At 47.6% G+C, this 14594-nt stretch overlaps 1 protein-coding gene across 1 annotated transcript in view; it reads left to right on the top strand.

Moving 5' to 3' along the window:
* The window catches only part of LOC139746433 (uncharacterized), a 410448-nt gene that overhangs the window by 262556 nt on the left and 133298 nt on the right, over positions 1-14594 (top strand). The window contains exon 4 of the mRNA XM_071657684.1: positions 6954-7077. Within this exon, the coding sequence (XP_071513785.1) occupies positions 6954-7077 (124 nt within the window). The remainder of the gene's footprint in view (positions 1-6953; positions 7078-14594) is intronic.

Genomic DNA, 14594 nt, shown 5'->3' on the forward strand with positions numbered 1-14594 from the left:
CAGCAACTGGCTCGATCATGCAGTATGAGGTGGTCAGCAACTTTCTAACAGACTGCCAGTGTTAGTTCTTAACCAGATGTGCACTTTTCCGGCCAATAACTACCTTACTGGTCATTAATGTTAATGACCTTACCAGGTCACCCCCCCCCCCAGGTCAGTATGACTTGCGTTTCTGCTCGTCAAAGTTTTTTAATCAAACTTTGACATGGCGTACATGATGGGTCACCAGCCCCTCCAGTGGTGTCAGCCCACTCCAACCCCTGCCACCAACCTCACTCTATATGTCAGATTGCCAGCCCCCACCTCGTCTGCCAGCCTTGTGTGCCAGCCCCCACCTCGTGTGTCAGCCCCCACCTCGTGTGCCAGCCCCCACCTCGTGTGCCAGCCCCCACCTCGTGTGTCAGCCCCCACCTCGTGTGCCAGCCCCCACCTTGCATGTTTGACCCAGCTGGTCAATCTCACGTGCTGTTCTGCTGTTGTATATAATTAAGAATCATCTTGTATATATGATGACCAATTCATCAACTTATGATTACTTAAAGCCTGACGAAATTTTGTGTTTCATAATAAATTTGATTAAGCATACAACACTGGAGTTAATCAGAGAAAATTATTGATAATTGTACCTTCATGTATAATTTTTTAGCCTCTTCGACATCGTCTTGCAAATAGGATTATCCAAATTATTACGAAAAGGAAAAACAGAAAAGTTTTAGTTATGAAATCCATGATTATTATTGATAAATTATATTTATCCTCCTGTACATCAGAAATTATCTGAGCCATAATTCCTAACTCATGATCATAGCTCATTACCAAGAAGGGATTGCAAGTAATTTAATTACCTTTAATTACTTATTGATGAATTAATGAAGTTGGCTGTTGCTCACGTGTGGCAGAACGATACGTATATGTGATCGTTTAATTAACCTCGCCAGGTTATTAGCGTACCTGCATGTCATTAGTAAACGTATAATTAGTTGGAGTAGTGAGAGCAGCTGGTGTCTCGTGAGCCTGGTTGGGTCATCATGATCATAACGTCATCACTCGTAGGTTTAGATGTTTTCATGTTTATCTCTCAGACTGGGGAGGAAATCATGGTTCTCCCAGTGTCTCTTATCTCCACAGTCTCGCCACAGGAATGTCTCACAACCAGTTTGGTGCGCATGTCACAGCAGGACCAGCAACACGAGACTCACGTCTTAAACACGATAAGATAATGTTCATTATCATTAGTGACACAAGATGCGTCCAGAGATCCTCTGAGCCATGGTCGGGTCATCATAAAGGTCATCTTCCAGGAATCATGACCTCATCATGTGGTTGTCACTTGTTCATATCACAGGAGTGACCAACCCTCGGGTGGTACAGACGCCTGGTTGTGGCACAGCTGAGCTGCAGGAGGTCAGCTGTGACCTGTGCTAACCTCCCTCCTCCCTTCCCCGGCTGGATTTTTGTATACACTGGATTGGATCATCGTCTTCACAACATTGTCAGACTTCATGAAACATTGTAATGAGTTACATGGATTATTTACAACGAACACACTGCAAAACGTATCTGACGCTTACTGAATCAGCGAAGACAAACTTCGGTTGCTGGGCAACACGTCATCATCAGACTGTGACCAGTGAGGTGACCAGTGAGGTGACCAGTGAGGTGGCCAGTGAGGTGACCAGTGAGGTGATCAGTGAGGTGACCAGTGAGGTGACCAGTGAGGTGGCCAGTGAAGTGACCAGTGAGGTGACCAGTGAGGTGACCAGTGAGGTGGCCAGTGAGGTGACCAGTGAGGTGACCAGTGAGGTGACCAGTGAGGTAACCACTGAGGTGACCACTGAGGTGACCACTGAGGTGACCAGTGAGGTGGCCAGTGAGGTGACCAGTGAGGTGACCAGTGAGGTGGCCAGTGAGTTGACCAGTGAGGTGACCAGTGAGGTGACCAGTGAGGTGGCCAGTGAGGTGACCAGTGAGGTGACCAGTGAGGTGACCAGTGATGATGGTGTTGAGGTGATACGGGAGAAGTATCAGGACCCCGGCAGCCAGGCCTACACCCGTGCCACGTTCCCTGGCTCACCCACCGCATCCAGCGACTTATGGATCAGCGAAATCGAGCGTTGAACAGAAGCGACGACAACCTCTACACGTAGCTTCGCTACGACGTACAACGCAAACTACGAGTCGCAGAGAAGGCCTGCCACCCATGCAAGATGCACCAGTAAGCTAAGCCAACACTGGACAGTTGGATGAGAGAATGAAAGATTATCTGGCTGTGATGAGCGGAGGCTCTCGCCTCTCCCTTGTGTAAACCAACTTATCCAAGAATAGGTCGGTCACCCAGTTAACAACCACTGCCAATATTTGCCGACGATGACCATAACTCGATGTCACCTGCGTCCAAGCATACCTACCCGTCATGTCTACCAGACACAGTAGAACAATATGAAATCGCTAAACATATTCACTGCCTTATAACAAAACGCTCAACCACACCCATGGATCACTCGGTGAAACTATACAACGAATTCCCCCATTAATTAACTACACTGCTCACCTCCATAATCAAAGCTGCGAACAACGTAAACGTCAACAACTTGGAAGACAACGGATGCCCCTCTACTGCCCACATCCATAAACCCAGAGTTTTTTCTTTCTTATTAGCTTACGTCCTGCTGCTATACCTGCAAGCCCCGGTCTAATTTGTGAGTTTTGTGTCTGACTGGATCTATGCTGACAGGGCTGTTTCAGTAGACCCTCAGCAGTTTGGAACCTTGAGGTCTTCCTCCACCACTCATAGACTTGTCAGCCTCCTAGACTTCATTTACCACAACTTCGAGAAGCGCAGGACTTCGGTGGCACTCACCTTCGTAGACGTCACTGAGGCTTACGATTTGGTATAACATAACGTCATTATAAAGGTTTCCGTCGACTTGGGACTACGAGGGTGTCTCGTCTCGTGGCTGGAGGAACTCTTGACCAGCGACACAACACCGTCCGCGTTGGGGGAGTCACGTCCACATTGCTATCTCTTACATGCGGTGTACCACAGGCCACCAGGATGGGGCCGCTCTGCTTCTTCATCCTCATTAATGACGCACTGAAGGACACAGACCACTGCTGGGAGTACGTAGACATTACCACCCTTGGTGTTACTATCAACAACTTGCTGACCTTAGCGCCCTCCAGTACATCATCAACAACCTTCAGGTGGATTACGGCCAACGGTGTCACCATCATCCACATCACGACTGTCATGATGCATATCAACCTGCACGTACACATCACACTAGGCCCTGACCTCCGCCGGGTAGCCAGAGACTTCAGCCTTTATTGTGTCACTGTAGACGACGGTTTAACTGGAAGTGTGATGTGAGCAATACCATCAGATCTTCCTCATACCATCTGTACCTTCTCTGCCGATTGAACTCACCAGGAGTCCCACCAACTGAGCTCAGGAATGTCCTACCATCTTCATTCTGCTTCAGCTCACTTACGCCTCCCAAGTCTTGTTCTCATCACTAACAGCCACGCACACACAGGGACCAGAGAAGGACATGCAGAATTAACTTGGGCTCTTCCTACTCCACCTAGCAAGAGGACCCTATCTTGCTGAACATCTCTATCCTTTCCAAACAACACCGCCAGCTTACACAGCAGTTGTGCAATAAACTGCTGAGACATCTCTGTCACAGAGACCTCCCCCCCCCACACAAACCGCCGTTCTTCACCACAATCGACTTGTTCCAATCAAATCTCATACAGACAGGTACAAGAACAGTCGCATACCCACCATTGTGAATGTTATAAACAATTCATTAACAAACATATAACTATACGAATGAACAGCTCAATTTTCTGTTAGTTAAGCCAAGTGACATGTCAGTCACTATCTTTCTGTACCTATACATTAGTTAATGTTCAACCAGGTGCATGATGTGTATACCATAGTATTAACTCTGTAAACTTCCCTTCATGTCTATCACTTCGTCTACCTCCACGTGCCTCACCAATGTGCATATTCAGTGTCGCAATCTCTCTCTCCCAACTTGATCTTAAGCTCTCTTATGGTTAGTATAGTAGTAACCATCATGACCTTCCAGTTCGGGATTACCTCAACCTTGTTTTTTATCCGAATGGCTGTCTAAATCCTAAAACCGTTGGTTATTATACTGATTTCATCGGGTCCATGTTCCAGGAATCGAGATATCTGTTCATGTTCCCAGTCATGGAGTCCACACTCCAGTAGTCAGGTGGTCCACATTCCAGGAGTCATGGATTTCATGCTCCAGGAACTTGGAAGTCCATATTTCAAGATCAGAGTTTCCATGATCCAGGAGCCAGGGGGGGTCCATGTTCCAAGTGTCAAGGATGGTTCATATTAGAGGAGTCAGGCAGCACATATTCCAGACGTCAGGGAGACCATGTTCTAGGGGTCGTTCAATCAGTATTCCAGGAGTTAACAGTTCCAGATTTCAGAAGTCATAATGCACATGTTCCAGAAATTAGGGTCCGTGTTCCAGGCGTCGGGATGTTCACGTTCCTAGAGTTAAGAGGTGACAGTCTGCGAGCCAGGGAGATTTATGTTACGTTAGTTACAAGATCCATGTTCCAGGAATCACGGAGTCCATGTCCCTGAAGCCAGGCAGTCCAAGTTCTCGAAGTTAGGGAGTCCATGTTCCAGAAGTCGGTGTCCAGATTTCAGAAGTAAGGGAGTGCACGTTCCAGGAGTCAGGGAGACCATATTCCAGGAGTCAGGGAGACCATATTCCAGGAGTCAGGGAGACCATGTTCCAGGAGTCAGGGAGACCATGTTCCACGAGTCATGGAGACCATGTTCCAGGAGTCAGGGAGACCATGTTCCAGGAGTCAGGGAGACCATGTTCCAGGAGTCAGGGAGACCATGTTCCAGGAGTCAGGGAGACCATGTTCCAGGAGTCAGGGAGACCATGTTCCAGGAGTCAGGGAGACCATGTTGCAGTTGTCGGGGAGACCATGTTGCAGGAGTTAAGGGGTCGATGCTTCAATTGTCACGGGGTACATGTTCCAAGAGTCAAGGAGTCCGAGTTCCAGGAGTCAGGATTTCCATGTTCCAGGAATCAGGGAGACCAGATTCCAGGAGTCAGAGATTCTGTGTTTTAGAAGTAACGAAGTTCATGTACCAAAATCTACGGAGTTCATGTTCCAGGAGCATGGGAATCCATGTTCCAGTAGTCAGGAGGCCCATGTTCCAGGAGACGGGGAGTCTGTGTTCCAGGAGAGGGAAAATCTGTGTTCCAGGAGACTGGGAGTCTGTGTTCCAGGAGACGGGGAGTCTGTGTTCCAGGAGACGGGGAGTCTGTGTTCCAGGAGACGGGGAGTCTGTGTTCCAGGAATCATGATGTCCATGTGTTAAGAGTCACAGTTCCTGTGTTCCAGGATTCACGTGGTGAGGTTTCCAGTATGAACATATGGTATCCAATCCGTCCGTCGTTGATCATAACGTAAGTTGTGAATTATCCTAAAATGTTCTGGACTTGTGATAAAGAGGAAACGTTCTGCACTCCTGGGCTGTGAGGCTCGGGCTGGATCCCGAGGTCTGGGAGGCCTGGCAGAGTTTATTTGGCAGAGCGTATGTGCTGGGCTGATCCCTCTGTCTGGTAAAGTCCAGGGGTAACACACCGCTGCCTGAGGGAATGCCATCACACGGCTCTCTGAGGTGAACGATATTGTCGTATGTTTCCTGTGATGATGATATGCTCTCATATATATATATATATATATATATATATATATATATATATATATATATATATATATATATATATATATACAACAAGAGGACGTCACATGGAATTTAGCAAGAAACTTGTTAGAAAAGATGTAAAGCGGTACTGTTACAGTATGAGTGGTGGATGAATGGAATAAACTGAATGAGGTCATAGTTAACATAGAGAGCTTACAGAAGTTTAGAATGTTATGTGATAAGTACAAATACTTCAAGACATGGGGTCTCACCAGTGTAGAACTCCCTCCCGTACAGTACAAGAGATGAGGCCCCCGCCAGTGTAGAACTCCCTGCCCGTATAGTACACAGGGAATTACAAATATACACATACATAAGTACATACTTACATACATAAGTATATACTTACATACACTGTGGTTTCAGTGAGGGTTGGGCGACAATAGGGCTTCAGAGACGGGAGTGCATGGGGAGGGTACCTTTAAAAATACATATATATGTATAATGACAGCAGGAGGAGGAGGAGGAGAGGAAAGCACAATACACCTCCCTACCCTCCTCTCCCTCCGGCTAAAACTGTTGGCAGGAAAAAGATATCGGGAAAACATATCATGCAGTATTGTGGAAGATTTTGGCATGGAAATTTTGTAGGAAAGTGTGGACTGGAAAAAGTTCCTTATCAGTATGATGACATCTGGTCTGCCGCTGGATTCTGATAAAAACAAAAAAGAATATTTATGAGAATATAATTTCCTGACTGATAAGAAATGTCGGTGTGAGGGACACTGCCATCAGTGAGGGGTGGGGGACACTGCCATCAGTGAGGGGTGAGGGACACTGCCATCAGTGAGGGGTGAGGGACACTGCCATCAGTGAGGGGTGAGGGACACTGCCATCAGTGAGGGATGAGGGACACTGCCATCAGTGAGGGGTGAGGGACACTCCCATCAGTGAGGGGTGAGGGACACTGCCATCAGTGAGGGGTGAGGGACACTGCCATCAGTGAAGGGTGGGGGACACTGCCATCAGTGAAGGGTGGGGGCAGTATAGGAGATTTACCGCCTACTGACAGTGGCAGGGACCTACTAACAACCCCTCACGGTAATTGCTGATGACTGTTCATGGTAACGTACCACTCATGACACCTCATAATAACCCACCGACTTCCCTCTCATTTGACTAACTTTTCCTCATCGTTAACTAACTACTGACGGTTACTGTCGACCTCCCACAGGGGCACCAGCGGCATCGACATCGACCTGCGGCGGGTGGACATCGACCAGTGCCCGCTCCCACCAGGGTCGACCGCCCTCAACATCTTCGCCAACTCTGACAAGTGCAAGAAGAGAACGACGAAGGTGAGTGTTGCGGGTGGCCAAGGTTCAGGCTGGGGTAAAGTTAAGGAAACTGACCTGACTTATGGCTTATGACAGGTCATCACTCCTCTCCTCGTACACACACACACACACACACACACACACACACACACACACAGAACTCAAGCCACCCTTCCATTTCCATTCGAGAGAAAATCATTTACTCTACCATTGTTCTACTGGAGATCATAACTCATCCTTCCATTACCACACTAGAACTCATTCTACATCTATATATTCGAGAACAAAACCCACACTTTCACTGCTATGCTGGAGAACAGAACCCACACTTTCACTGCTATGCTGGAGAACAGAACCCACACTTTCACTGCTATGCTGGAGAACAGAACCCACACTTTCACTGCTATGCTGGAGAACAGAACCCACACTTTCACTGCTATGCTGGAGAACAGAACCCACACTTTCACTGCTATGCTGGAGAACAGAACCCACACTTTCACTGCTATGCTGGAGAACAGAACCCACATTTTCACTGCTATGCTGGAGAACAGAACTCGCCAACCAGAAAAGAATCATAGAAAATGTAGTGTTTTGTTTCTGGTTATCTGTATTGCCTTCTGGTCGGCTCTGTGATTGTAATTAGCGTGTAATGAAGAATCATAGACGACCCTCCAAATATCGCCGGAATTAAGATTAATAATGTTATTGACCGAGCAGGATGGCACTGATGACCAGTGTCTTGACTGCCATGCATGACAGCCAGGGTCCCTGACACTGGTGGTGTCATGCACAGACCTTGCCTCACCGTGTATGGGTGGCAGGTCATGGCTCACGTGACACTCCTACGTCAACTCCTTCATGACCAGTGATGACATTAATCATGCGTTCATGGTCTGGCGTTGGTAACATCTGTGTACACCTGGTGTGGCGTTGGTAACATCTGTGTACACCTGGTGTGGCGTTGGTAACATCTGTGTACACCTGGTGTGGCGTTGGTAACATCTGTGTACACCTGGTGTGGCGTTGGTAACATCTGTGTACATCTGGTGTGGCGTTGGTAACATCTGTGTACACCTGGTGTTGATTCTGAAAATTGGTCGATGTATTTAACCGGACGTCCCAGTTAGATCACCGGGTGTCCCAGTTAGATTAACGGGCGTCCCAGTTAGATTACCGGGCGTCCCAGTTAGATAACCGGACGTCCCAGTTAGATCACCGGGTGTCCCAGTTAGATTACCGGGCATCCCAGTTAGATTACCGGGCGTCCCAGTTACACAGGGTCAGGAGGAGGAGGCCAGGGTACGCAGGGTCAGGAGGAGGAGGCCAGGGTACACAGGGTCAGGAGGAGGAGGCCAGGGTACACAGGGTCAGGAGGAGGAGGCCAGGGTACACAGGGTCAGGAGGAGGAGGCCAGGGTACACAGGGTCAGGAGGAGGAGGAGGCCAGGATACACAGGGTCAGGAGGAGGAGGAGGAGGCCAGGGTACACAGGGTCAGGAGGAGGAGGCCAGGGTACACAGGGTCAGGAGGAGGAGGCCAGGATACACAGGGTCAGGAGGAGGAGGCCAGGGTACGCAGGGTCAGGAGGAGGAGGCCAGGGTACACAGGGTCAGGAGGAGGAGGCCAGGATACACAGGGTCAGGAGGAGGAGGCCAGGATACACAGGGTCAGGAGGAGGAGGAGGCCAGGGTACACAGGGTCAGGAGGGTAGTGAGGTGACAGCCTGGTGTACATACATGCCGGAGATCACTACCTCCACCCGTCCCCCACTACTCTCTCATGTGCTCCCTGGACGTTAGCAGTTCCCTGATAACAATGCCCCCTGAGTGGCTGTGAGCTCAGTTCACTGATAACAATGCCCCCTGAGTGGCCGTGAGCTCACGTCAGGTGAACCAGTGGTAGGAGGCTCCCTGAGTGGCCTTGTCTTTGTTTACATGGACCCGAAGCACACGTGGGTGACTGGCAGGTATGCTCAGTGAGTGGCCCTGTAGTTGTTTACATACAGGTGTTACATGGAGACAGACCCGATGACAGGTGATGTTGGCCAAGAGAACCACCCTAGTGATGGTCAGCAGGCCAGGCCAGACCAGGCCAGAGGCGAGGCTCAAGAAGGCCAGTGTGACGGTGGCCATGTTACGTGACTCAGCATAGTAGCCAGTGTGACGTTGGCCATGTTACGTGACTCAGCATAGTAGCCTGTGTGACGGTGACGATGTCACTGAAGCAGACAACACCTGAAGATGGGCACACACCTCCTGCTGCTTTAGCACGACGGTACGACCCTTGAGTACACGGTACGACCCTTGAGTACACGGTACGACCCTTGAGTACGACGGTACGACCCTTGAGTACACGGTACGACCCTTGAGTACGCGGTACGACCCTTGAGTACGACAGGACGAACCTTGAACGAGAAGGGTCGTACCGTCGTACCCAAAATTCACACCATCGTGCTCAAGACTTACCGTCGTGCTCAAGGGTCGCACCGTCGTGCTCAAGGGTCGTACCGTTTTGATGCACAATGATTTAAAACGCTGTGACCACCAGCGCACCTGGCTGAAGGTACGATGATGCTCGCTACGGTACATGCTACGTCACGGTACGGTACATGCTACGTCACGGTACGGTACATGCTACGTCACGGTACGGTGCATGCTACGTTACGGTATGGTACTTGCTACGTCACGATATGGTACATGCTACGTCACGGTACGGTACATGCTACGTCACGGTACGGTACATGCTACGTCACAGTACGGTGCATGCTACGTTACGGTATGGTACTTGCTGCGTCACGATATGGTACATGCTACGTCACGGTACGGTACATGCTACGTCACGGTACGGTACATGCTGCGTCACGGTACGGTACATGCTGCGTCACGGTACGGTACATGCTACGTCTCGTCGCAGTCTCCAGGAAAGATGTAAACTTGACTTCAAAATACAGAGGATTGTTGACTTGTTTGTGTGGTGAGGCGCGGAGGTCCGTCTCCATAACCCCGGCTCTCGCTCGCACGCTCGGCTAAACAAAGTTACATATTCGTGAGTAATATGTGCGGCTAGAAACCCTCCCCTCCTGGTATGTTAACTTTCTGAAAGAGGGAACAGAAGGAGTCATGCGGAGAGTGCTCATCCTCCTCGAAGGCTCGGTTTGGGGTGTCTAAATGTGTGTGGATGTAACAAAGATGAGAAAAAGGAGAGATAGGTGGTATGTTTGAGGAAAGGAACCTGGATGTTTTGGCTCTGAGTGAAACGAAGCTCAAGGGTAAAGGTGAAGAGCGGTTTGGAAATGTCTTGGGAATAAAGTCAGGGGTTGGTGAGAGGACAAGAGCAAAGGAAGTAGTAGCACTACTTCTGAAGCAGGAGTTATGGGAGTATGTGATAGAGTGTAAGAAAGTAAACTCTAGATTGATATGGTTAAAACTGAAAGTGGATGAAGAGAGATGGGTGATTATTGGTGCCTATGCACCCGGGCATGAGAAGAAAGATCATGAGAGACAAGTGTATGGGGAGCAGCTGAGAGAGTGTGTTAGCAGCTTTGATGCACAAGACCGGGTTATAGTGATGGGTGATTTGAATGCAAAGGTGAGTAATGTGGCATTTGAGGGTATAATTGGTTTACATGGGATGTTCAGTGTTGTAAATGGAAATGGTAAAGAGCTTGTAGATTTGTGTGCTGAAAAAGGACTGGTGATTGGGAATACCTAGTTCAAAAAGAGAGACATATATAAGTATACGTATGTAAGTAGGAGAGATGGCTAGAGAGAATGATTAGATTACGTGTTAATTGATAGGCGCGTGAAAGAGACACTTTTGGAGGTTAATGTGCTGAGAGGGGCAACTGGAGGGATGTCTGATCATTATCTAGTGGAGGCGAAGGTGAAGATTTGTAAAGGTTTTCAGAAAAGAAGAGAGATTGTTGGGTTGAAGAGAGTGATGAGAGTAAGTGAGCTTGGAAGGGAGACTTGTGTGAGGAAATACCAGGAGAGATTGAGTGTAGAATGGAATGTATTTAGGGAAGTAGTGATGGCTTGCGCAAAAGATGCTTGTGGCATGAGAAAGGTAGGGAGGTGGGCAGATTTGAGAAAGGGTAGTGAGTGGTGGGATGAAGAAGTAAGATTGTTAGTGAAAGAGAAGAGAGAGGCGTTTGGACGATTTTTGCAGGGAAGTAGTGGGAATGACTAGATGTATAAAACAAAGAGGCAGGAGGTCAAAAAAGAGGAAAGGAGATCAAGAGAAAGGTGCAAGAGGTGAAAAAGAGGGCAAATGAGAGTTTGGGTGAGAGAGTATCATTAAGTTTTAGGGAGAATAAAAAGATGTTTTGGAAGGAGGAAAATAGAGTGCGTAAGACAAGAAAACAAATGAGAACATCGGTGAAGAGGGCTAATGGGGAGGTAATAACAAGTAGTGGTGAAGGGAGAAGATGGAGTGAGTATTTTGAAGGTTTGTTGAATGTTTGATGATACCGTGGCAGATATATTGAGAGGGTAAAGGCAAGTACAGAGCATCAGATTGGGGAAGAGCAGTGTGGTTTCAGAAGTGGTAGAGGATATGTGGATCAGGTGTTTGTTTTGAAGAATGTATGTGATAAATACTTAGAAAAGCAGATGGACTGAACGTAGCATTTATTGATCTGGAGAAGGCGTATGACAGAGTGGATAGAGACGCTTTGTGGAAAGAATTAAGAGTACGTAGTGTGGGAGGTATGTTGCTAGAAGCAGTGAAAAGTTTTTATCAAGGATGTAAAGCATGTGTACGAGTAGGAAGAGAGGAAAGTGATTGGTTTTCGGTGAATGTCGGTTTGCGGCAGGGGTGTGTGATGTCTCTGTGGTTGTTTAATTTGTTTATAGATGAGGTTGTTGGGGAGGTGAATGCAAGAGTTTTGGAGAGAGGGGCAAGTATGCAGTCTATTGTGGATGAGAGGGCTTGAGAAGTAAGTCAGTTGTTTGCTGATGATACAGCTCTGGTGGCTGATTCGGGTGAGAAACTGCAGAGGTTGGTGACTGAGGTTGGTAAAGTGTGCGAAAGAAGAAAGCTGAGGGTAAATGTGAATAAGAGCAAGGTTGTTAGATTCGGCAGGGTTGAGGGACAAGTTGATTGGGAGATATGTTTGAATGAAGAAAAACTGGAGGAAGTGAAGTGTTTTAGATATCTGGTAGGGGATTTGGCAGCGGATGGAACCATAGAAGCAGAAGCGAGTCACAGGGTGGGGGAGGGGGCGAAGGTTCTGGGAGCGTTGAAGAATGTGTGGAAGGCCAGAACGTTATCTCGGAGAGCAAAAAAGGGTATGTCTGAAGGAATAGTGGTTCCAACAATGTAAAAATGGTTGCGAGCGTGGGCTATAGATAGGGTTGTGCGGAGGAGGGTGGATGCGTTGGAAACGAAATGTTTGAGGACAATATGTGGTGTGAGGTGGTTTGATCGAGTAAGTAATGAAAGGGTAAGAGAGATTTGTGGTAATAAAAAGAGTGTGGTTGAGAGAGCAGAAGAGGGTATATTGAAATGGTTTGGTCGCATGGAGAGAATGAGTGAGGAAAGATTGACCAAGAGGATATATATGTCAGAGGCGAAGGGAACGAGGAGAAGTGGGAGACCAAATTGGAGGTGGAAAGATGAAGTGAGGAAGATTTTGAGCGATCGGGGCCTGAACATGCAGGAGGGTGAAAGGCGTGCAAGGAATAGAGTGAATTGGAATGATGTGGCATACTGGGGTCGACGCGCTATCAGTGGATTGAACCAGGTCATGTGAAGCGTCTGGGGTAAACCATGGAAAGTTTTGTGGGGCCTGGATGTGGAAAGGAAGCTGTGGTTTTGGTGGATTACACATGACAGCTAGAGACTGAGTGTGAACGAATGTGGCCTTTGTTGTCTTTTCCTAGCGTTACCTCGTGCGCGCGTGGGGGGAGGGGGTAGCCATTTTCATGTGTGGCGGGGTGGCGACGAGAATGGATGGAGGCAGCAAGTATGAAAATGTACATGTGTATATGTGTATATGTATATATACATTGAATTGTATAGGTATGTATATGTGCATGTGGACGTACATGTGTATGTGGGTGGGTTGGGCCATTCTTTCGTCTGTTTCCTTGTGCTACGTCGCTAACGAAGGAGACAGCGACAAAGTATGATAATGATGGTAATAATGATTAATAATATATATATATATATATATATATATATATATATATATATATATATATATATATATATATATATATATATATATACCTCGCAAACGCGGGAGACAGCGGCAAAATATATATAAAAATATATATATATATATATATATATATATATATATATATATATATATATATATATATATATATATCATACTACTATTCGCCATTTCCCGCATTAGCGAGGTAGCGTTAAGAACAGAGGACTGGGCCTTTGAGGGAATATCCTCACCTGGCCCCCTTCTCTGTTCTTTCTTTTGGAAAAAAAAAAAGGGAGATCGCTCCTATATTTCGATGTGTCGCGTCATTGTTCTCATTATACTGTCATCATTATATTCTCTGAGACTTTATCTGTTACTGTTTCTGGTTCTGAGAATCTCGTTCCTTTCTCTGGGATCACCAGCCCGGCTCTCACGGTGCGAGGTTCACTGGTGATGTCTCCTGCGTGACGCACCTCTGGTCCTCCTCCCTCAGGGATCTGGTCATATTGTTATGTCCCTCGACGTCTGTAGAGCATTGGACAGGTTGTGGCATAAGTCTTTGATTTTTACACTTTCTTCCTTTGGTTTTTCTGCTCCTCTCTGTTTCTTTATTCATAGTTTCCTCTCTGGCCGGTCCACTGCAGCAGTCGCAGATGGAGCGACTTCCTCTTCCTATCTTTTCAACGGTGGTGTTCCTCAGGTTCTCTCCTGTCCCCTACTCTCTTTCTTCTCTCCAATCATAACCTTCTTTCTTCAACTTCTAACCTTATTCAATCCTACGATCTACATACTTCATCCTACATCTCTCGTAGTCAGGACCTGTGTAGAAGTATCTTGGAATGGTAGGTCGTCAACCTGGTTAAAGTCAATTTATCTTTCTGACTGTGGCTCGCTTTCCTCTGTTCACTTGCAAGACCCCACAGTTCATCCTGTGTTGACGTCATCCAGTTGAACCCCCTGTGTGACACCAGCAAACCCCACGTGATCAACACAACCACAAACTCTGCTTCCCAACACCTGTGAGTGTTGTACAGGTGTTGTGCAGGTGTTTTACAGATGTCGTACAGGTGTCTTAAAGGTGTTGCACGGGTATTATGCAGGTTTTGTACTGGTGTCGTACAGGTGCTGTTCAGGTGTCGTACAGGTGTTGAACACGTGCTGTACAGGTGTTGTGGTTAGTTTTTTTCTTTTTGTGAGCAGCTGTCACAGGTGTACATGGGTTTGATCCACCCCAGTGTGTCTTACGGCCCGTACACCTGGCTTGGCTCCTCCTCCACCCCCAACCACCACAGCCACCTCCACCACACCACCACATCCACCTCCACCACACCATCACAATCACCACAACCACCTCCACCACACTATCACAATCACCA

The sequence above is a fragment of the Panulirus ornatus genome, chromosome 65 (assembly GCF_036320965.1).
Source record: "Panulirus ornatus isolate Po-2019 chromosome 65, ASM3632096v1, whole genome shotgun sequence".
In the NCBI taxonomy this organism is placed as follows: Eukaryota; Metazoa; Arthropoda; class Malacostraca; order Decapoda; family Palinuridae; genus Panulirus; species Panulirus ornatus.